General features: G+C 39.1%; 10 protein-coding genes across 11 annotated transcripts; 6 read left to right on the forward strand and 4 right to left on the reverse strand.

Moving 5' to 3' along the window:
- Nucleotides 1-665: 665 nt before the first annotated feature.
- LOC108595773 lies at nt 666-1,228 on the reverse strand. Its single transcript, XM_017981063.2, has one exon. It carries the CDS (start codon nt 1,130-1,132, stop codon nt 728-730), a length of 405 nt encoding a protein of 134 aa, XP_017836552.1. The 5' UTR covers nt 1,133-1,228; the 3' UTR covers nt 666-727.
- Nucleotides 1,229-1,267: 39 nt separating this feature from the next.
- On the reverse strand, nt 1,268-1,951 carry LOC108594849. The gene is made up of 4 exons (XM_017979987.1): nt 1,901-1,951; nt 1,692-1,847; nt 1,476-1,640; nt 1,268-1,419 (listed from the first exon to the last, which is right to left on the reverse strand). The coding sequence occupies exons 1-4, from the start codon at nt 1,949-1,951 to the stop codon at nt 1,270-1,272; spliced, it is 522 nt and encodes a 173-aa protein (XP_017835476.1). The 3' UTR covers nt 1,268-1,269.
- Nucleotides 1,952-2,378: 427 nt separating this feature from the next.
- Nucleotides 2,379-3,931, forward strand: LOC108595722 (origin recognition complex subunit 4). The gene is made up of 3 exons (XM_017981003.2): nt 2,379-2,599; nt 2,656-3,065; nt 3,119-3,931. The coding sequence occupies exons 1-3, from the start codon at nt 2,408-2,410 to the stop codon at nt 3,885-3,887; spliced, it is 1,371 nt and encodes a 456-aa protein (XP_017836492.1). The 5' UTR covers nt 2,379-2,407; the 3' UTR covers nt 3,888-3,931.
- A 187-nt stretch (nt 3,932-4,118) lies between these two features.
- LOC108595848 lies at nt 4,119-4,824 on the forward strand. The gene is made up of 2 exons (XM_017981139.1): nt 4,119-4,305; nt 4,362-4,824. Exons 1-2 carry the CDS (start codon nt 4,120-4,122, stop codon nt 4,779-4,781), a joined length of 606 nt encoding a protein of 201 aa, XP_017836628.1. The 5' UTR covers nt 4,119; the 3' UTR covers nt 4,782-4,824.
- Nucleotides 4,825-5,638: 814 nt separating this feature from the next.
- On the forward strand, nt 5,639-12,362 carry LOC108595144 (rhythmically expressed gene 5 protein). Its single transcript, XM_017980310.1, has 3 exons — nt 5,639-6,146; nt 11,185-11,377; nt 11,523-12,362. The coding sequence occupies exons 1-3, from the start codon at nt 6,033-6,035 to the stop codon at nt 12,116-12,118; spliced, it is 903 nt and encodes a 300-aa protein (XP_017835799.1). The 5' UTR covers nt 5,639-6,032; the 3' UTR covers nt 12,119-12,362.
- A 524-nt stretch (nt 12,363-12,886) lies between these two features.
- Nucleotides 12,887-15,292, forward strand: LOC108597610 (NF-kappa-B essential modulator). 2 transcript variants are annotated; one of them, XM_017984246.2, is made up of 7 exons: nt 12,887-13,025; nt 13,360-13,669; nt 13,733-13,835; nt 14,047-14,354; nt 14,414-14,593; nt 14,653-15,027; nt 15,093-15,292. In XM_017984246.2, the coding sequence occupies exons 1-7, from the start codon at nt 13,015-13,017 to the stop codon at nt 15,219-15,221; spliced, it is 1,416 nt and encodes a 471-aa protein (XP_017839735.1). In that variant the 5' UTR covers nt 12,887-13,014; the 3' UTR covers nt 15,222-15,292. The 2 variants fall into 2 exon arrangements, with proteins under 2 accessions (XP_017839735.1, XP_017839736.1); XM_017984247.2 differs by having other exon boundaries at nt 14,653-15,021.
- LOC108597609 (peroxisomal leader peptide-processing protease) lies at nt 15,254-17,160 on the reverse strand. Its single transcript, XM_017984245.2, has 5 exons — nt 16,386-17,160; nt 16,164-16,327; nt 15,993-16,102; nt 15,480-15,939; nt 15,254-15,416 (listed from the first exon to the last, which is right to left on the reverse strand). The coding sequence occupies exons 1-5, from the start codon at nt 17,078-17,080 to the stop codon at nt 15,328-15,330; spliced, it is 1,518 nt and encodes a 505-aa protein (XP_017839734.1). The 5' UTR covers nt 17,081-17,160; the 3' UTR covers nt 15,254-15,327.
- Nucleotides 17,161-17,322: 162 nt separating this feature from the next.
- LOC108595162 (tyrosine--tRNA ligase, mitochondrial) lies at nt 17,323-18,925 on the forward strand. Its single transcript, XM_017980333.1, has 4 exons — nt 17,323-17,477; nt 17,529-17,861; nt 17,920-18,494; nt 18,551-18,925. Exons 1-4 carry the CDS (start codon nt 17,338-17,340, stop codon nt 18,898-18,900), a joined length of 1,398 nt encoding a protein of 465 aa, XP_017835822.1. The 5' UTR covers nt 17,323-17,337; the 3' UTR covers nt 18,901-18,925.
- Nucleotides 18,926-18,928: 3 nt separating this feature from the next.
- On the reverse strand, nt 18,929-19,818 carry LOC108595163 (polyadenylate-binding protein 3). Its single transcript, XM_017980334.1, has one exon. The coding sequence runs from the start codon at nt 19,752-19,754 to the stop codon at nt 18,981-18,983; it is 774 nt and encodes a 257-aa protein (XP_017835823.1). The 5' UTR covers nt 19,755-19,818; the 3' UTR covers nt 18,929-18,980.
- A 677-nt stretch (nt 19,819-20,495) lies between these two features.
- Nucleotides 20,496-20,961, forward strand: LOC108595974 (larval cuticle protein 9). The gene is made up of 2 exons (XM_017981261.1): nt 20,496-20,570; nt 20,643-20,961. Exons 1-2 carry the CDS (start codon nt 20,559-20,561, stop codon nt 20,910-20,912), a joined length of 282 nt encoding a protein of 93 aa, XP_017836750.1. The 5' UTR covers nt 20,496-20,558; the 3' UTR covers nt 20,913-20,961.
- Nucleotides 20,962-21,105: the final 144 nt, after the last annotated feature.

Raw genomic sequence — 21,105 nt, forward strand, 5'->3', positions numbered from 1 at the left:
CGGTTAAGTACTAACTGACAGTTTCACCTTGTTAATTATGCGCATGGTCATGCAAAATAGAGCGAGAGGCCAAGAGTGCGCGACAGAGTGAGCGCTAGACAAAGTTGCATTGTCAGCGTTCGATGGCCAGCAAAGCAGACGATGATGATCTCTTAATTGCATAGTCGCAATACAAGTGAAAATTTGCGCTACAAAAAAAAAATAATATAAAATTGTATTTTCCAATGTTCAAACAGCTGTCAGTGAGCATTAGAAGAAAATAAAATGCGATAAGTCAAGCACAGGCGACATAACTAGACCCGGTGCATATTAATAAAAATAAAAACAAAGAACTTTGATACTGGGAATAGTCAGAGCGTCAGCAATACAAGCAAAATCTGTTGACAAACAATGTTTTCGAGCTTTTAGCCTAATCAATAATATATAAAATTCTAAAATAAATTTGCACTTACTTTTGCAACAAGTTTCGAGGCTCCAGATCTTATAGTTGCTGAAAACTTGGCGCTCATACATACAAAACAGTTATAAAAAATATAAAATTTAGCCCTTGAATAAACTGCTGCCTGCCATTTGATGTAACTATAAGACCCGCTCTAAATTTGTGCATATGCCGGGTCTAGAAACACTTAAGAGCAAGCTATTGGCAAAAAGGATCAGCACAGGTGTAACTGTTATTACACCAGCGTAGGCGTGAACCTAGCACGAGCTGCAGCTGCAGCAGCGTCTTTTATTTTTCTAGTCTAGTGCAGTAGTGAATGTGTGTGGGTCGACAGCGTCCATATTCGCCATTGGTAGTCATGGGCACAAAGCAATTGACTTCAGTCGGCTGCTGCTGCTGCTGCTGGTCCTTGCTCTGCTGCTCAGCCAGCTCCAGGTTTAGTTGCTCCGCTTGGCTCAAGCAGCGATGCTTGTCGTTGAGACGCTCGCGAGTAGCGAATTTGTCAAACTGCTCGTCCCCATACTGCTGACGACTCTCGCAGTAGATCTCACGTATGCGGCTGTATTCGATTTCCTGTTGCTCCGGATACCAGCTAAAGAGCTTGTCATAGCGATTCTTGAAGCGCAAATCCTTGCTGGCCACCAGCCGGCGATACTTAAGCTGATCTGTAGTAATAACCTCATTGGTGGCCATGCTGCTTTTTATGCGAATATAACAAAATAAAAAACTTGTATATATTTTTTTGTTACAGCTTTGCTAGCTATGCGTGTACAACTGAAAATATAGAAAATCTATGTGCGTAGGCTACATAATGCGAAATATTGTTAATATTAAGATTTAGTAAAGTAGACAGAGATCTCAGCGCGTACTATTTTATATGATTGCCAGATGCTCGTAAGCACATAGCGACCATCGGGTAAAACATTTTGGACCACGTTATTCACATAATGCACCGGCAGCTTATTGAGCACCAGATCGTGCTGTAATGGCATAAGAATAACAAAAAGCTGTTTTAAATTAATTTAAGCTTACTTACATCATATGGACACGTATGATTTACATTCGTGTAATGCTGAAAAGTGCTAAATATAAAATTGGCAAACGGATTGCTGCGATATTTTAAAAATTTACACACATCCAGTGTGGCATTCAAATATCTATACAGCTGTTTTGTCTCGCGTTTTGCCAAATTAAATTGCACCTGTAATTAGTCTGCATTAAATCAAACATAACTTGTCTTCTATACGCTTACTGTAGCATTATCCACAGGATATTTGTATATATGGCTGTGTATAGTCAGATACTTGTAGGTGCGATTAACGGAACGCAAAAAGCAATAGTTAAATGTCGAATAACTGCGATCAAACACACGACACTTGACATTATTGAACTCAAAAAGTGCATCAATCTGTAAGTAAAATTTTTAGGTAACTACTTTTATGTATAATGCAGTCTACTTACTCTTATGTGGTTTAATATTAAAACTATTGTGCATATGCGTAAAAAACTCATGCCGTTAAAAAAAAATAACGTCTTTTATGCTAAAGTTATAGGCTATCAATGAATGCTAAAATATATAAATTTAAATGGTTTATTGATGCTATCAAGCTAAATTTTATAAGTGCAGCAGACGCGGTCATTAAAACAAACAATAAAATAGATTCAAATTAATGTTTTGTTAATTACTGCAGCACACTTAACATAGGAGGAGCACTGCTGCTCCCGCTTAACATGAGACTGTACATAACATAAACATTTGCTGCTAACAGCGCTGCCAACTAGCTTAACATTTGCGCTCACTACTTGCATGCAGTTGGCAACTAGCTTAACATTTGCTCGGACTGCTTTCATGCAGTTGGCAACATTTGCTATTATCGATAACTTGCGTGTTGGCAACAACTCTGCCCCTGTGCATCGCTATTCCCGGCAAAAACACAAAAGTAAACAGAAGCCCAGTGATATTTAAACATGCCTGAAATTGGACAAGAGATTAGACGAACGCGTCGCTTTTTAAAGGAGCGTCTGCAGCGAGATTATACTACACTGCGCGGCTATGAAGCTGAGCGCGCCAATGTGCGTCAGCTGCTGCAGCGCACAGCAGAGATGGGCGAATCAAACTCGCTGCTGCTAATAGGACCGCGCGGCGCGGGAAAAACAACAGTAAGCACAAATGCAAGAAAATTGTTGATATTATTAAATGCAATATGCTGCTCTAGCTCATTAATGCTGTACTAACGGATCTACTGCTAAACGAGGCGTTTGTTAACAATACACTGATCGTGCATCTCGATGGCAATTTGCATACAGATGATCGCATTGCGCTCAAATCCATAACAGTGCAAATGCGTTTGGAGAATGCTACGGATGGCAAAGTGTTTGGCTCCTTTGCTGAGAATTTAGCATTTTTGCTGCAGTGCCTCAAGGCAGGCGACAAGCAGTCCAAGAGCGTTGTATTTATACTCGAAGAATTCGATTTATTCTGCACACATCACAATCAAACGCTGCTGTACAATCTATTTGATGTATCGCAGTCTGCACAGGCGCCCATTTGTGTGCTGGGCGTAACTTGTCGTTTGGATGTTATAGAGCTGCTGGAAAAGCGCGTTAAATCACGCTTCTCACACAGGTAAAGCCAAAACAACAGCAACCAAGTTTGTAGCTCAACTCTTCTCATTGCAGGCAAGTGTTTCTGTTCCCCAGTGCCAACAAATTCGATGCGTACACACAGCTCTTTCAGCAATTGATGTGCATACCTAGCAAAAAAGAGCTAGACGCACAAGTTGATCGTGTGGATAGCCTGGAGCAGTTCAAATCAGATGCATTTTGCTTCAAGCATCAGCACTTTGATGGCCTGGAATATGATTTTGATAAAAAGTATACTGACAGCTGGAACAAGCACATAGCAAAGCTACTCAAGCTGCCCGCAACGCAGAAGACGCTACAAATGCTTTACGATTTTGATGTAAGCGAGGCTTTTCTCAAGACTTTTCTATATCGTTTGGTGGCACAACTAAAGCCAGCAGCGCCGCTAATAACTGTGGAACAGCTCAGCGCGCTAGCTAACCAATACGAAAGTGACGACAAAGTAGAGCTGCTCTGTGGTCTATCCGTGATAGAGCTATGCCTTATCATAGCCATCAAGCATCATTCACAGATATACGATAGAGATCCATTCAACTTTGAGATTGTCTTTGCGCGCTTCTCCAAGTTTGCCAAAGTGTCTACAACTATGCAAGGCGTGGAGCGCGCTATAGTGCTCAAGGCTTTTGAACATTTGCGCATTGTGGAGCTGATAATGCCGCTAAGCAGCAGCGGCATGGGTAAACTACAAAAGGAGTTTGAAATGCATAAGCTGGCGCTCACATATGGACAGATACAACAAGCTGTGCAACGTTATCAGGCGCTGCCCACTGAGGTGGCACAATGGGCGCAGAGTTCATTGATTTAATTAGTTAGTAAGTCAAACAATTCCTTAATTTTTAAGTTTATTTATTTTTTCATTAAATTAGCGCACTTTATAAACTGTAGCAGTTAGTTTACTATGTAATTAGGTCAACTGATCAATAATGTTAATTTCGGGCCTACAGCTGTTGCCCGCATGCAGCTACCCTTGCTATAAGGGCTGTCCATTTGTATATAAGCTGCCTAGTCTGCTGCAGTCTAACACAGTTGGCAGCAGCATGAGTTCGTTTACTATACCAGTTCTGCTGTTAGTAGCTTTGCTATTGGCCATGAGCCAGGCTGATGAAAGTCCTGGCTTCTTTCTGAAGATTACCAAAAATGTGCCACGTTTGGGCAAGCGTAGTGACAATTTTCTTATGAAGAATCTGAAGACTATACCACGCATAGGTCGCAGCGATCCTCAGGTAAGCCTTCACCTAAACTTAGGCTATGCTTTGCTTATATGTTTTATATATTGCAGGCTTCCGTTACACCGCTACTCTCCTGGCTTTGGAGCATGGAGCAACCGCAGCTCAGCAAGCGTCGTTTGCCTGGTAATGTGCCAGCAGCTAATGCGGAGCGTGAGCTCAATGTGGTGCAGCCTGTCAACTCGAATACACTGCTGGAGCTTTTAGATCGCAATGCCATACCCAGCGAGCATGTCAAGTTTGTGCACTGGAAGGACTTTGATCGCGCCTTGCAGGCTGATGTGGATCTATATGCCAAGATATCGCATTTGGGACGCACGCCTGATGAACGCTTGAAACAGGATCTCAACTTTAGCAGCTTTGTGCCCATTTTTGGCACTGACGAACAGGGTGATGACTATATGCTCTATAACAAGGACGATCGTGATTATGGTCGCTTTGATCGGCAGTTTATGGCTTACAATCGTTTGTAAATGAGTTTGGAAATAAACTTTAGTATATGTGCAAGGTTTCAAATGAAAGCCACAAATTAAATTAAAGTAATGCATTGCTAAATATAAACTTAATCGGAACGGGAAGAGTTTGAACCGCGTGACATATGGTCGCACTTTAATTTTTAACCAAACGGTAAATCTGACTAAAATCGGCTTATATATGTATGTAAGTCTGTTGTAATCAGTTGCTGTGTCAACAACCTAACGGTTGCCCAGAGTCCATTAAGCCGGCTTATAAAACAATTCTTTACACAATTAAATGCCTTTATAACGTATGCCAAAGTAATTTGGAACTTTCCTACGTAAAATTAGCAATTATAATAAGCCCAATGATTATTTTTGCATATGTATGTATATTACAATATTTCAATTGTTGTTGCCTTAATTAGCATTTGTTTGTTAAATGCTTTGCATTTTTTGTGTTGACAACAAATTTAAATTGCAGCAATTAACAATTAAATTAATACCTATTGATATGTTTATGCTTATGCACGCAAACTTGACTTTGAAAATTCGCCAAATGTTATTTATTTGTATTTTCTATCATATTTTTTCAATTTCTACTTTAAGTGCAATCGTAGAACAAGTTTGTGCGCAACAAAAACAGCGAGAGCGTAAGTGAGTGAGATAGAGAGCGTAAGCTAGGCTCTCTCAGTTATGAATAGCGCTGCGCACGTGTACGAAAAACTCACGACGCACGTTCGGAGAGCGCGAACGATACTCACGCCTACGCAGTCGCACTGCTCTCCGATGTGTCACGCGCTCAGCACTGCTAGAGACAGAGTCGGAGCTTAAATAACAGCGCGCTGTTCAGTGTTGCTTCATTTGAAGACGAGTCGCTGAGCCAAACGTTGAGCTGCGTTCAGTTAATATTTGAGTGTGTGCGTACGTGTGTGTTTGTTTGTATAAGGAATTCCATATGTGGGTTGTGTGCATATGTGAAATGTGAAACGAGCTTTTTGCATTTTACAACAATAAACAAACAAACAAACAAATATACATGCATATATGAATAAAACTATAGACGTAAATAAACAAAATAAAACGTCATAGGCTGAGCTTGCGCTGCAGGTTAACTTAATTAAGTGCTAAAAACAAAGAGCGTCCGGGACAAGCGAACAAAAGAAAGTTTTTGGTTTTGAAACAAATGCGTTTTTATTGTCTAAAATAGAAAGTCAATAACGGTGTGCAATTGAAAAAAAAAAGAAAACAAAAAATATAGTGTTCAAAATGTTATTCACAACGCGTGTAATCTTGGCTAGCTGCCTGCTTGGCTTTTGTGCCATAGAAATGACCAAAGCATCGGCTATACCCATTTGGGAGTTTTTGTCACGCAACGAGAAGGTGAGATATACTTAAATTACACATACGCCACATGGGCTAGTTATTATTATTAATAAAACAATGTTAATTACGCTGATGTCCTTGGCATTGAGCCGAAAACTGCGTGGCACAGTTTTTATACATTTTTGGCAAATATGCTTTTAATTAATAATAATTTTATGAGATTCCCATTGATAAGGCGACAATGAGCAACACTTATGGCGCATACATATTAACGGCTTTTTTGTCAGCGTGTGCGTGTGTCTGTCTGTCTGCCTGTTTGTTATGTCGCTTGTGTTTCCACACACAAAGATATTCAATAATTTGTTAAATATGCATGGGTAGATAAACGAAATAAAACTGAAGCACCAGTGTGCGGTATTTAGTGACTAATTTGCATAACTGTACCGCAACACACACACACACACACAGCTGAATCACAACACACACACACAAAGACAATAAATACTTGAAAGACAAAGCAATACAAAATCAACTGAAAATTTGTTTTCAAAATATTTGACAACACTTTACTTATTTCATATTCACAAATTCAATGCACAAATATTGTCGCACTGAAGAACAGCTCGAGCGACTTAGACTCTGCTCATCCTTGACATAAATATGAAGAATCCATTTGCTCAAACACTTGCTTGAACTTGACATTGTCTAGACGTTATCAATTGTGCGATATAATCAAACAAGAGCATGCCGACAAACATTCATATAAGTATAAGTATAACTAACTACTTCAAATAAGCGATACCGGCTTAGCCAGTCCATATAGACAATAAAATGTATCTGTAGCTGTTTAGTTTGCTGCCCAATGCGTTTGGAATTGTGTTTGCCTTCGCGTTTGTTCGAGTGCTTTTGAGTTTGTTGCAAATATATACAGATACTTATACTAAGTCGGACGTTCGAGACTTTTATGGCAGAATAGACTCACACGAAAACGGAAATTTAGAAAGGCTCAAACAACTAACACGAGCTTAGTAGGAACTACTTAAGGTTTCTATAATATTTGCATTGCTAATTAGATCTATTGGTTCAACAAGCTTGCTAACTAATTTAAGACAGTGTAGGAAATAAAATTGATCGATGTTTTAAGGCGACAGAACTAAAATCTGATGAAATTCGAAGTATAAAGCAAACTTTATAAGCCAGAGATTATTGTATGTTAAGTCTTTGGTCTATAAACCTCTTAAACTTTAATCAAATTTAAAATTTTCACAAAAGTAAATAATTTTTATTAAGTTTTTATGTTTAGCTCAAGTCATTCAAATATAATTCGGTTTTAAATTGCAAACCAATTTGTGTTTTGTTAAAGCTAATAAAGATATAGAGCTGTTTATATGATTTGATGTATATGCTCAACGAATAATAACTAACTGCTAAAATAAAAAAATGAATAGCTGCATAAAAAAGTATTATAGTTTTATTATAATTAGCTTATGTAAGTGTATAAAGCCATTAAATCTGCAAATTTTTATGTTCGAATTAACTTAATAAATTACACCATAAATTAAAAGTTATTACCAACTATTAGGATATATAAAATCTAAACATTTCCTAGTGAAGATCCGCACATATTTGATGCAAACAAACTACGCTAAACTTTTTAACATAAATAAATGACAGGCAAACATTTGCCAACATAATGAAAAGTAATTAACAAAACTGAACAACAACTACCAAAAAAGACCAAAAAGCCAGCGAAGCGCAGCGACAACAAACAACAAGACAAACATTAAATTTCGTTTATGATAAAAACAAAAAACAAAAACTATTTTCATTTACATTTGCAATTGCTATAAAGAGCGGCATAAAAAATATAATAAAAAACAAAAAAAAATGATTCAAAAAAAGCTTTTCACTTTTTTGCGCAACAAAGCGTGACAACGGCGGCGCCAAAAGACTAGCTCCGCGAGTGGAGAAGGGTGGTTAGCTGAGGGGGGAGTTGCCACACGCCTGTAAGCAGTTAATGAACTCTGCATCTAGTCAAAAAAAAGATTGTAAAACAAAAATAACACAGCAAGGCGTATTAATTAATAACAGCTTAGCGTTAATGCTTTTTGACAAGTCATGTCGACTATATATATCGTTATATATACATAACTATCATTTTTTTCGTACATCAACTCTCGCACGCGAACTGCGCCTTAAAAACAATCCAGCAAATAAATTGTTTTGCTTTATTGTTTATTGTTGTTCTAAACAATAGAACCGAACCCGAGTCGCTATTGTAATGTGATTTGCACAAAGGCTTTAAGCATATATACATACATATGTATATATATGTCGGCGTATATCCGGCACCCGCATACAAACGAGAAAATAATTTCTAAAAAAGAACTACAAAAAAAAGCTAATTAAATGCTTTATGCTAAAACGCAATTTGGTTTTTGTACAGCAACAAAATTCCATAGAATTTGTTAATTAAATATTTGCACTTGCTGAGGTTTTATAATCTTATTGTTAGTTGAACTCACTACATGAGTCGCATCTTCAACGCTTTCGATTTTATGTTTGCAAAAAAATGAGAGAGCGCAGCAATAAAATGTTGTTGTTGCCCTTAATGTTTAAAGGTGCAAACGCGTTTAGCTGGTTTTTTGTTTAACTCGAACTACAATAAATAAATTATGTGTGCATTACCTTTTTTACGTAAACGCGTGTGTTGCTTTTTATATAAGCAAAACGTCATCATCATCATTAGCAATGAACATTGCTAATCAATCTGTAGCCTTAACTTTTCTTTTGCATTACATTTTTTAACCTTTTACATACATTTTGCCTTTGGCGTTGAATTGTATGTTTCATAATCAAAAAAAAACTGCGCATATCAACAGGTTATTGAACCAAAAACAACAACATTATAAACATAAACATACATATATAAATATTTATTAAGCTCTTTAGTTCCGCAGCAATATTTATGACAATTTTTATGTTTTTATTTTGAGCAAAAAATTGTTCTAAGCTTACTACACTAACAATTTAATGTTGTTTATTTTTAACATTATTAACTATTCATTCGTGAAGTTCAGGTTTTGGGTCAAGAGCGCTTCTAATAATAAAAAAAAATAACTTGTTGCTGCTTATTTTAAGTTTACACATTTCACAGCTTTCCCAAGGAATTAATGTGTGCATTGCAAATTTAATAATTGCTTTAAGCAATTAATTGATTTTGTTGTCAGACAGCTTAAGCATCTTGCAAATTGTTTATACATTTTTATGCGACGCAGCTTTAGTCAATTACAACAATAAAAAAAGCTAAAGTCATGTGTAAATTTATAGGCATGCATTTAATATATGCAGGCGACTTTGACGACTCCCACTTTCATTAAAATACACTGCAAGAATTATGTAAAATGAGCTAGCAAAAATATATAAATAATAATAAGTAAATATATACATAGTTTATTGTTGAGATATTCTTAGAATTCTGTGTATATTCAGAATGTGGCGGCTCTTACCTTTTTTCTGACTCGAGCTAATCGACTCGCTCTAATATATATAATATCTAGAGCTAAACACTTACTGACAAATGACTTATAATTAGATATTGTAAAATTTGAAAATTATGTAGCACAATTTTTAAATGCGATTAACTTAAGCGCCTTCGTAATTATCAATTCATCAATCATAGTTAATAACAAAAAACTTTACTGAAAAGACAACAGCGCTAAGCTTATTGTTTTATTTTTTTTAGAGCAATTAATTGTTGCTGACTTATTTTTTAAGGCCTGGCTTGTAATAAATTAAAATATGCAGCTTGTCATACAGTTAAATTAATTCAACCTGCGGCTTATCAAAAAAAAATATTTATATATTTTTTATGAACTGCTTAATCTCAAGTCACATACAATTCACATATATTATATCGCGGCTGTGCTAAAATTCCAAAAAAATAATTTTGTTGATTATTTAATTGTGTCAGGGGCTGGAGCATTTAATGTTTAAATGTAAATCAAATCAGATTAACGTGCATTCTCATTTGTTCAAGCCTAAGCATTTTTATATTTTGAGACAATACACGTACATAATATGTATAGCTACATATAATTTGTTTATAAATTGTGTTTGGTAAATTGAGTAATTTTGTGTTGCACACGAAAACAAACAATAGCAACAATAGCAAAAAAAACGTTAAAAACATATTGGTCTTAAATTGCATTTGCCAGTTTGCACACGTTTTGTGGTCAATAAACATATTCGCTACAGGTTGTTGCCATTGTTGTTGTTGTTGTTGCTGTTGGGCTTAACGGTAATTTGTAATTTGAGCCAAGTTTCATTTTGTGCATATCGAGCCATATCATTATGCAAACAGCGTCAAATTGTAAAATCCAATTCCAAAGCCAAACTCAGCGGCCAAAAGCAGCAGCAAAAGACAAAGTCGCAAGTCGCAGCCCCGATGCAAATGAAACTTTTGTTTGGCTTGGAACCAGATCAAGGTGCCCCAAGCAGAAGTCTCTATATACATTAAAGAAATCGTATATTGTATATAGTGTGGCTTGAAATTTCTACAGTTTGCGCTTTTTACTTTCTTTGTGGCACACTGAAAAATTAAGGCTACTGTTAATTAAATGAAGAATGCCGGACTTTGGCGCTACCGCAATTAACGTCTGGCGTCTCAGTTTATTAGCCAAAAGCATTGGGGATATTTTGCTAAAAACTGACGTCAGAGCTAATTCATGTGTCATGTTGCTGTTTCTTTAATTGCACTCGCTTGTAGTAGAACATTCGGCAATTAAATATGTTGAACACGCTTCGCTGCGTGCAAAGAATAGCCGTAGATTAAGCGCAGATATAGCTCGCTGACTTGCATTGGCTGCTGAACCGTAAAATCAAAGCTAAAGTAGAGCACCCAGCGCTCAACCCTTGCCCCACACACAAACACAAACACACACACATACAAAAGCTAAGAGCATTGCCTAATATACGAGCGAGCGGCTTTTGAAATGCATTTCACATCACTCACACGCACTGTTGCCGCTATTGCTTAATATCCAAAGTCTGCCAAGCAACTCACGCTCTCTCTCTCTCTCTCTCTCTTTTGCAGATGTCTTACCTGTACTCCACATTTGCACAGCTGGTGAGCGTACACTGCAAATCAACTGTGGGCGTGGTCGGCAGTCTGCCCGTCAATCAGTGCAAGCATCAGCTTTTGGGCTATGGTTATGAGAAATTGCAAACATTCTCCGCTGCGCAGCTGGAGGCACTCGATCCATATCAGCGTGATGCCAATGAGCTGAGTAAGTATATTGCATATTTATGAGACTTGGCGTGGGAACTCTTCCGCATATGATAATAAAATGCGACGCTACGTGTTGCCCCAACTCTTAAGCCATAAGCTCTCTGGTACGTGTTTTTGATTTGCTTTCTATGTCTGTTCCGCAGTCTGGTCATCGATTATGCGGGATCATCCCAGCGCAACGCTGATAACCACACGCAAGCCGCAGCAGCCACTGCCCACGCCGCCCGCCTCGTCGCTCATCATACTCAGCCAGCAGCAGCAGCCACAGAATCCCATTTTTGAAAGCAGCGAGCATAAGCACAAGTATGCCATGGACATGGACATGAGCTATGGTTATGGCGTCAGCGGCAGCGATGGCAATCCCAGCTCCAGCGAGCTGCCCATGGCCGCTGCTTTGACCGCTGAGCCACCGCAAACGTTTCTAAGCGGACCGCTGGTCATACGCGTGCGTCCCGATGGCACGCCCGTGGAGGAGGATCAGCAGCGTCCGTTGCCGCGCGACGATGATCTGGAAACCTATCGTCTGGCACACAATGCCAATGCGCCGCGTCCCAATCGTCATCGCAAGATTGCCACAATAAGCGCACTCAAGCAGCAACAATTTGCGGCCATTGCACTGCAGCGCGAACTGCAACCGCCGCATCCACATCAAGTGCAGCAGCGACGCCAGTACCGCCAGGCACAGCCGCAATCCATGCTTCCCGCTGGCTACTACTACAGCCCGGCGCAGCAGGCCTAAAAAGTGGGATTCCCGTTAATTCATTGTCTAGATTTTAAGCTTTATCTACTATAAGCGAACATGTTTGTGCGTGTCTGTTCAGGTGTCTGCTTGTTTATGAATGTGATATTGGACGTCGTGTGTCTGTGAAATTATTTCATTTGTCCTAAGTTTTATCGATTGAATTTCGTATTTGTAACAATTTACAATTCGTAAGTTTTTCTTTAAATTTTATTTATTTGCCTGCACTAGTCTGTAAGTCTTATGAGAGATTCATAATAAATAATTAATAAACTTTAAATGTATTTTAAAAATACAAATGTTTAGCTTGTTTATACAGAAAAAAAAAAACAAAACAAAACAAAACTTGTTTTTCATATTGGCACATCTGCTTTTGCATATGCAACTTCATATTTAAAGCAATAAATATGTGGTACAGAAGAAAGTTTCGTGTAGTGGTATAAACAACGGTATTTATTTATGACAAGTGTCATATACACATTGGCTTACTAACCCACAAAACAAAGGAAAATTAATAAATAAATGTTGTGTATACAGTGGGAAGAAATGTATATCACTTTATTATGAGTTTTGAATTTGCATCTTTATCGCTGAGCTAATTAAATTATATTATGCGCACGCTACGCAATCTACGGAAATTTCCATTAAGCCTAAAGAAAAATTCAAATTTGAGTGCAAGTTGTTTGAAAATTTACGCGCGCTGGTCACACCTATTTTGTTGTGGATAATACGTGCTAACTTCTTGTTGCTCTGCTGGCCACACTGCTCTGGACTACAGCTGTTGATTAGTTTGACAAAATGCACAAATATAACTAAAACTCGTGTAGTAAAAATACAACGAAGCGGCAGCAAATACATAAATACAGCAAGAATTGGCGCAGCAGTAAATACAACTAATGTTGATAAGGTAAGTCTGATAGATAACTCATGTTGAAATCAACTTAATTAACAATGACGCAGCAAGCGGGGAAGCCAAAAACTTCGTGAATCACAATTACGAATAGTTTAAAGTGGATATAGATATATATGTACTATATGTAGATACAAATATATCTCGATGTGACACGAAAAAGAAAACTAATGTGTCAAAAAAAAAATTTTCGCAGCTGGGCAAGGTTTATCGATTAGTACGGTGTGTGCAATGAACACTTTAGTTGATTGAAATTAACGTAACATAAAGGGGATTCCCAGCAAATTAAACATATGCTAGCTGACTAACATTAAGCATCTTTCGATTTCAGTTATACAGCGGCAGATCGAACGCAAAGGTTAAATAACAATATGTCAGGAGAGGAGTCCTTTGTTATATTGGGCAGTTCGCCTTTACCTTCGCTCTGCTCCAATGGATTGGAAACTGGAAAAGAAGTCAAACCACAGGTGGAGCTTAACGCAGCCCCAAGGGAAGTTATTTGGGCACAAGCTGAGGCACAAGCTGAAGTCAGTCAGCAGTCCACATCACAGCAAAGCAGCCTTCCAGCCACATTGCCCTCGGCTCCAAACTCCTTGGCAGCTAGCTTTTTAATGGGCGATCTAACACCCGATGTGCTTAAGGTAAAACAATGCATATCTATTGTAAGAATATAATTAAATGTGTAATATTTTTTATGTTAACAGAACAGCGTCTACTCGCAGTTTCCGAGTCTTTGCTCGATGCAGGCCTGTGCCGAGGATGTTGTCAAACTACAGCGCATGATGACTGAATATATGGTTCTTAAACGTATGTGTTATTCACCTTGTGTTTTATGAAAGCTTCTAGTCTGTTAGCTAGGCAGCAATAGCTTTATATTATATAATAATTTCACCAGTTGCTTTCTGGCAGACTCTTTGCTTTTGTGCGGCACATTTTGATATAATGCTTTTAGCCCATATGTAAGGAGTTAAGCTTCATGAGCTATATATTCAATTTAAATTTCATAATTTACATGCAGAAACCTTAGACAAGTTGAACAACACCATGCAGGATTATTATAAAATCACACAGCAATGGCGCTTGGAGGCAACTAAACGTGAGGAGGATTATCAGGAGCAGCTGAAGCAATGTCGTGTACAAATCGATACTTTAAGTGAAGAGAATAAGCAGCTCAAAAAGGAAGTGCAAGATAACTTGGAGCAAATGCGTTTGGTAGAGGATATACGCCAAAAGGAGCACGATGAGCTAAGGCAAAGCGTTTCGGAAAAATCTGCGCTTATTATGAATATGCGTGTTGAAATTGACCGACTGCAGCAAAATCAATTGGTAAATATATAATTTCGTAGGCATGAGATATACCCTATTGAAGCTATATATTTCATCAGCAATCTTTCGAGTACATAACTGACGCTGATAAAACAAATGCACAGAATGTTAATACTGCGCTTAATAAAATGAAGTCGGATGAGCATGAGCAGAAAATCAAAGAGCTGGAGCAGAAAATCAAAGAGCTGGAGCGACAATCGTCTCGCCTTTTAGCCGAAAATGTTGAATTTCAGGATATGGTAAGTGTCCTAATAAGCAAAGTAAAGCTATATTATTTAAATAATTAATTTATTTATAGAAAAAAGTATACATTGATGAGATTACATGCTTGAAAGTGACTTTAACCAGCGCCGAGGAACTGTTAAAAGCAACACGAGCCGATGTCCACCAGCTCAAAGCGCTGGACATGCAAAAAACCGACGAAATTGCACATTTAAAAACTCAAATTGAAATTTATAAACGTGACTTTGAAATGGAGCGTACGGACAGGGAAAAGAATGCTGGCGAAAAGGAACAATATCTAGTGGACTTGCGCGCTTTACAGCGACGCAATCAGGAGCTCATTGAAGCTTTAGCTGAAGCGCATAAGAACAAACAGAGCCCGTCGACTAGCACAACTACACCAAGCAGCTCCCTTCGAAGCAATTTACGCGAAGAGCAGCGGCCAGTAAGAGTATGCAAGATAGCTGTAATTTTGCTACAAAGCTAAATATATATTTTCAATTTTATATTTGTTAGGTTTTGGATCCCACTGGTGCTGCAGCAACTACGTCCGAGAGTGTGCTACGCTGTCCGATCTGCGCAAAATCGTTCAATGCTTTGACCGTATTGCAAAGTCATGTCAACGATTGCTTAGACAAGAATTAAATTTATAATTATTAAACACATAGATTGTTATATATTAGGTACAAAGGTTTATTCACAATAAAATTAAGCATATATACATGTAAAATATTACAGCAACAAAACTAATTTATAACTTGCTTTGTATAGGCGGCAATTGCAGCGACCAGACGCGACGCACGTCCTGACTGGCCAACAGATTGCTCAGCACATTTATATCTATAAAAAAAAAAGTAAAAGCTTATTAACTTATCAAATGAATTAGTTGTTACCCATACACACCACTTGTCTTGGCAAATTCCACCAACGTCTGACGTATATCGTAAATGGGTATAGCTGTATTTATATTTGGATAAACCACGTCCTCGTACTTTATATTGGACACACAAACGCCCAGTATATTGCCATGCTGATCGAACATAGGTCCACCACTTTGACCCGCCTGCACGCTGCCATCAGACATAATGGCGCCTTGATCACATTTAATGATGCGTCCTTGGAATATCGAAGGATTAAAGTCATATTTGAAATTAAAGTTTACATAATATGGAAAGCCAGCATTATAGACAGTCTGTCCCAAGCAGGCGCGATTGCGTGCCAAGCGCACACAATGACGCACAGGTACATCTGAAGGAGCAGTAAGCAGCGCCAAGTCATAAGGACGATCCTCGTCGGGATTGTGCCAAATTACCTCCGCTTCAAATTCACGATCGATGGCGCGACAGTGCAGCTTCGCATTGGGCTGAGATAAGCAAAATCAATATTAGTTCAAAAGCTGCTGGCTATGCTGCTTACCTGTCCAATAACATGTCCGCAGGTGAGTATAAAACGTCGATTGTGCACTTTAATGAACGTGCCAGTGCCTTGTTGACCACCCGACTCGATGACCGCAATACTACGCTCCCCTTTAAACAGCAAAGCAAACTAGCTTTAGTAAATTAAATCGAGATAAGCTGCTGTACATACACGCAAAGTTAGAAGGTTCTCTAGTCGAGCTTATCATGGTAATAGGCGTGCCCAGCTGCTCCATAAAATCGCGCAATAGATAACCAAAGTTTGCGGCCAATGTTAGATTAACATTCTCCTGTACGCGTTGGAATGAAGTGCAGATTATAATGCCTATCAAACGCCTGCAAAATATTAGAAGCTTTAGTTATTTGCATTAGCATTGCACTAACTAATACCCACAGCCTATTGTTGAAAACCGCTGCACCTTCGCAGCCCAGTGGCAGCGCATTGGACAGTCCAAAAAGCGAGGCGCCCATGACATTTGCCACCTTGCCTATGCTAATGGTCTTGTAGAAATTCTCCAGTCCAAAGGGCGAGCACATAACCAGCACATCATCCAGCGTATGTATGGGTTGCAAATAACGCAAATAGCTGGCAATGTGTTGCAGAAAACGCTTAAAGGACTCGCGCTCCTTGAGCGCACGTATGGTCAGCACCACAAAACTAGAGCGCAACACATTCTGTTCATCTGCATCTGCATTAATCAGTATCCTATGTAAATTGCGCGACACTTCCTCTGCAGAAAAGACGTACAAAGGCTGCGCTGCATAGCGCGTAAGAATATGCGCACTTTGGCCGCTATGCTGTTGCTCCGTCAACGGCCGATGCTGGCGATCAAAGGTCACCAGGTAATTGTAACTGCGTAGCAGTTGACACTCCTTGCTGGTCTCATCCTGCGCATCCACGAGCTTGCATTGCTGCAAATCTCTAAGAATTTGCTCACCCTCGCCAGCGGCGCGTATAAAGGGCTGTAAAATGCTGCCCGAGCTTATAATGATTTCATTATTAATTATAACGGCAGATTGCTTGGCAGACTGCTTGGCGCCCTGATTGGTTACTTCCAGGAGCGCATGGCGTATTTTTAGCAGCATCATCGGTAATTTGAAACATTAGAATAACAAGCAACAAGCACAGACAACAACCGAAGCAAAACTAACAAACACTTTCTTTGTTAACTTAATTGTGTAAACAAAAGAATCAAGTCAGGTATGCAAACAATGTTTTTGCTTGGCCGTTTAACTCTTTGCTTTGCTTGTGAGCTGCGTACGTGACGCAATCAGCTGTTGCCGCCACAAAAGCAAAACATTCAACATAACCTTGCTTTTGGTTAGCCAAATAACAATTGTTTGTTATGATGTTTCCTTTAAGGCTGCGCCTGCTTAGGCAATTAAATTGCCAACAATTGTACGCTAAGCGCACATTTACTAATAATAATCTTCTGGAGCTCAATGAACGCGGTTTCTTTCAAAGCATATTTCCAGATACAGCGGCGTAAGTAATTAAAACTCAAAAAGTTATGCATTAAAAGTTGATGCCTTGCAGTCCAAAGATGAAGAAGCTGTTCCAGAGCGCACCACAGAGCATTTATGCCGGCTTTGATCCTACGGCGGACAGCTTGCATGTAGGAAACTTGCTGGTTATAATGGGTCTGCTGCATTGCCAACGCGCTGGACACAAACCCATAGCTTTGGTAGGCGGCGCTACTGGACTGATTGGTGATCCCAGTGGGCGCAAGACCGAACGTAATCAACTAGGACAGTCAATACTAGACGGTAATCTGGCAGCCATACAAAAACAATTGCTTAAAGTATTTGAAAATCACGAAGCCTGCCTCTGGGATACGAGCAAACATAAAGCTCCATTGGCGCCGCTAACGTAAGTTTATAACTAAAAAGCTTAATCCACTAACTTATTGAATTCGCTTCTGCTTTAGAATTGTTAACAACGCTGAGTGGTATGCCAATTTAAACCTTATAGACTTTATTGCCAATATGGGCAGACACTTTCGCATGGGTTCTATGCTATCGCGGTCTTCTGTGGAGTCACGCTTGGAGTCCGAGGACGGCATGAGCTTTACCGAGTTTACGTATCAGATTTTCCAAGCTTATGATTGGCTGCATTTGCTGCGCAAGCACAATTGTTGCTTTCAGATGGGCGGTTCCGATCAAATGGGCAATCTGATGACAGGACACGAGCTCATAAGTCGCGTGGAGCGAAAACGTGAAGTCTTTGGTATGACGCTGCCCATTGTTACCAACGAGGAGGGCGATAAATTTGGCAAATCCGCTGGCAATGCAATCTGGCTGGATGAAAGCAAAACCTCGCCATTTGCTTTATATCAATTCTTTATGAGGATGCCTGACTCTGAGGTAGAGAAGCTTTTAAAACTGTTTACTTTTATACCGTTGCCTGAGGTGGCGCAGCTGATGCAAGAACATGCCAGGGAGCCAGAGAAGCGAAAAGCGCAGACATTACTGGCGGAGGATGTTACACTGCTGGTGCATGGCGGTAAGCCAACAAAATATTTGCTGTTGCTTTTAGTTAAACAATTTTTTTTTGCTCAGAGTCGGGATTAAAGCAAGCAGAGCGTGTAACTAATGCCTTGTACAAGGGACAAGTTGATGGCCTAGCTGAGTTGAACTATGCGGAGATTAAGCAAACGTTCCAAGGCGCTACTGTGGTGGATTTGCTTAACGAACCCGGCATGTCCATACTACAACTAGCCATGAAAGCCAAATGTTTTCCCACCGAAAACGATGCTGTGCGCATTATTAATGCTGGTGGCTTCTATATCAATCAGAAGCGTGTGCAGAACATTACGGAAGTCATCTCCACAGGCATACACATACTACGCAATGGTATTTCCTTGCTGCGTGTGGGCAAACGCAACTTTTATATTGTACGCTGGCAATAAGTAAGTGTTAAATTTTAAATAAGTTTGTTATATGTTATATTTATATTTAAATAGAACTTTGCTACAATTTACACGTAATGTTACTTTCGTGGCGCTGGATTCTTGCGCCAGCGTTTGCGTGCCAGCAGGTCCTTGGCCTTCTCCTTCTTCAGGTCCTTGTCGTAGAATTTGCCACTTTTTGTGAATGTTTTCTGTTCGTTGCGCATTTCAGCAAGCTTGCGATTCTTTTGTTTAATTATGTTTTTTTTGTTGGCCGACTTTTTCTTGCCTGCTTCAGATATTTGTACCTTAATTTTTCTGCCTTGCAACTCAGTATTGTGCAGTTGAAAACCTTTTTGAAAACTGACCAAATCTGCCATTTCAACAAAAGCAAAGCCACCGCGACGCTTCTTGGGTATGCGTATGCCCTTTATTGTGCCAGCGACTGAAAAGTGTGACTCCAAGTCATCTTTGGTAGTCTCAAAGTTGAGATTTGTCACATACAGTACATGTCTGTTTGCTTTGGAGGCGCCACGCAACAGCGAAGTCAACTGATCGCTGGTTATATGTCCATCTGGTTGTGCCTCTTCTTCCTCTCCGTCACTTTCTGCACTGTTCTCGCCGGGTTCACTTGCCGCAGCCGGTTCTGCTTCAGATTCACTGTCGTCACCATTTTCCTCATTGCTGCTGTCTGAATCGCTTGGGTTTTTGTTTGCATCCTTGTCTTCATAGGTACCTTCAAAGATCTCTTTGCGTTTCTCGTCATCGAAATTGCCCAAGAGGTCCGCCGTGTCATCATTAACAGCACGCCGCACTCGCTTTGGCTTTAGGTACAATTCTATCTCATAATCACTGCCAGAATCAGAGCTGGCCATTGTTTTAGGTGCATGTAAATTAAGCAAAACTATCTAAACAAATTTCACACGTGCAATGGCAACAGCTGTTGTGTTTGCTTTTGCAGTGACTGGCAATTTGAAGTGTTGGATAAGCCTGGCGCGTAAATCTAGTATTATTCAATACTCTTATATAGTAATCCATTTTAATTATAATTTAAATGTTAGATGTTAAGCATACGCAGTTAATTATCATGTCATCTGGCTAAATTCTTCTGTAGTTTTAACTTTCTTGCCAAACCGGCCATCTGCGTAAGTACAGCAAATTTGTGTGAAATTATGCACTAAACCGGTTCAATTTCATGAAACATGATAAGGTTCCTTTATTTTGACGATATGATAATATAATGGAATTATGTTAGGCAATAAATAAATGTACATTTTATAAGTCTAAATATTATACTTATTATGGCTTGCATTTCCTTGAATTGGAGTCTATTCTAATTTAACTTTACTTCAAATCCTTTTCATCTGAAAGTAACGGATGTTAATCATGATTATCCAGTCGTAAAAATATTCAAAGCTCTCTTTATTGTTCTTAATCAAGATGTACGGATAAGCATATTTCATAAATTTATAGCTTAAAGACATAAAAGAACAAAAACAACTGGTTGCATCCCAGGCATGTGTTTAATTTAAACAAAACAGTTTAGATCAAGTTTGTGCAAATATAGTATATGCCGTAGTTGGCGAAATGTTACCCAAATTAAGTATAAAAGCACGACAGCTTGTTGCAAACATCAGTTCAGTTTCGCCCTCTAGCTTACTTACAACTAAATATACAAAATGAAGTTCTTAGTAAGTAAATACATGGAAATCTCTAATCTAATAATGGAATGTTCAATAAACGACAAATCACAATCCCAATAGTTTGTGCTTGCTTGCCTTTTGGCCGTTGCCTTCGCCAGTGATGACAGGAGCTCTGTGGCCACCGAACAGGCTCAGGAAGTGAACCCAGACAGCTTCTCCTACAAGCTGATCACATCGAATGGTATTAATGTGAATCAACAAGGACACTTGGTTGACGAACACACCCAGGATGTTGCTGGCTCATACGAATACACATCCCCCGAAGGCAAAGTTATCAAGGTTACCTACACCGCCGGTGTCAACGGATATAAGCCCACACTCCACTACTAAGCATTCCCATTGAACAGACCACCAAATAAATTATGAGCAATTAAATACATATTTGAATTTTTCCGTGGGCGGGCTTAATTGCAAATTTCATATGAATGGTAGCATGTCTTCTTCTTCTTTATCGATGGGTTGAAAAAAAAAATAGATCTCTCACTATCGATGGCGCCAACTATCGTTGATTTTCCACCTCTAT

The sequence above is a fragment of the Drosophila busckii genome, chromosome 2R (assembly GCF_011750605.1).
Source record: "Drosophila busckii strain San Diego stock center, stock number 13000-0081.31 chromosome 2R, ASM1175060v1, whole genome shotgun sequence".
NCBI lineage: Eukaryota > Metazoa > Arthropoda > Insecta > Diptera > Drosophilidae > Drosophila > Drosophila busckii.

Bases quoted from the DNA above. Each gene is read 5' to 3' on its own strand.
- LOC108595773 (XM_017981063.2), bottom strand. From the start codon at position 1,132: ATGGCCACCAATGAGGTTATTACTACAGATCAGCTTAAGTATCGCCGG.
- LOC108594849 (XM_017979987.1), bottom strand. From the start codon at position 1,951: ATGAGTTTTTTACGCATATGCACAATAGTTTTAATATTAAACCACATA. The intron at 1,641-1,691 runs GTAAGCGTATAG...GACTAATTACAG, and splicing joins ATCCTGTGGATAATGCTACA to GTGCAATTTAATTTGGCAAA. The intron at 1,420-1,475 runs GTAAGTAAGCTT...ATGCCATTACAG, and splicing joins ATCATACGTGTCCATATGAT to CACGATCTGGTGCTCAATAA.
- LOC108595722 (XM_017981003.2), top strand. From the start codon at position 2,408: ATGCCTGAAATTGGACAAGAGATTAGACGAACGCGTCGCTTTTTAAAG. The intron at 2,600-2,655 runs GTAAGCACAAAT...ATGCTGCTCTAG, and splicing joins GCGGCGCGGGAAAAACAACA to CTCATTAATGCTGTACTAAC. The intron at 3,066-3,118 runs GTAAAGCCAAAA...TTCTCATTGCAG, and splicing joins AAATCACGCTTCTCACACAG to GCAAGTGTTTCTGTTCCCCA.
- LOC108595848 (XM_017981139.1), top strand. From the start codon at position 4,120: ATGAGTTCGTTTACTATACCAGTTCTGCTGTTAGTAGCTTTGCTATTG. The intron at 4,306-4,361 runs GTAAGCCTTCAC...TATATATTGCAG, and splicing joins TAGGTCGCAGCGATCCTCAG to GCTTCCGTTACACCGCTACT.
- LOC108595144 (XM_017980310.1), top strand. From the start codon at position 6,033: ATGTTATTCACAACGCGTGTAATCTTGGCTAGCTGCCTGCTTGGCTTT. The intron at 6,147-11,184 runs GTGAGATATACT...TCTCTTTTGCAG, and splicing joins TTTTGTCACGCAACGAGAAG to ATGTCTTACCTGTACTCCAC. The intron at 11,378-11,522 runs GTAAGTATATTG...TCTGTTCCGCAG, and splicing joins GCGTGATGCCAATGAGCTGA to TCTGGTCATCGATTATGCGG.
- LOC108597610 (XM_017984246.2), top strand. The intron at 13,670-13,732 runs GTAAAACAATGC...TTATGTTAACAG, and splicing joins TAACACCCGATGTGCTTAAG to AACAGCGTCTACTCGCAGTT. The intron at 14,355-14,413 runs GTAAATATATAA...ATATTTCATCAG, and splicing joins GACTGCAGCAAAATCAATTG to CAATCTTTCGAGTACATAAC.
- LOC108597609 (XM_017984245.2), bottom strand. From the start codon at position 17,080: ATGATGCTGCTAAAAATACGCCATGCGCTCCTGGAAGTAACCAATCAG. The intron at 16,328-16,385 runs GTGGGTATTAGT...AATATTTTGCAG, and splicing joins GCGGTTTTCAACAATAGGCT to GCGTTTGATAGGCATTATAA. The intron at 16,103-16,163 runs GTATGTACAGCA...TGCTGTTTAAAG, and splicing joins AGAACCTTCTAACTTTGCGT to GGGAGCGTAGTATTGCGGTC.
- LOC108595162 (XM_017980333.1), top strand. From the start codon at position 17,338: ATGATGTTTCCTTTAAGGCTGCGCCTGCTTAGGCAATTAAATTGCCAA. The intron at 17,478-17,528 runs GTAAGTAATTAA...GATGCCTTGCAG, and splicing joins ATATTTCCAGATACAGCGGC to TCCAAAGATGAAGAAGCTGT. The intron at 17,862-17,919 runs GTAAGTTTATAA...CTTCTGCTTTAG, and splicing joins GCTCCATTGGCGCCGCTAAC to AATTGTTAACAACGCTGAGT.
- LOC108595163 (XM_017980334.1), bottom strand. From the start codon at position 19,754: ATGGCCAGCTCTGATTCTGGCAGTGATTATGAGATAGAATTGTACCTA.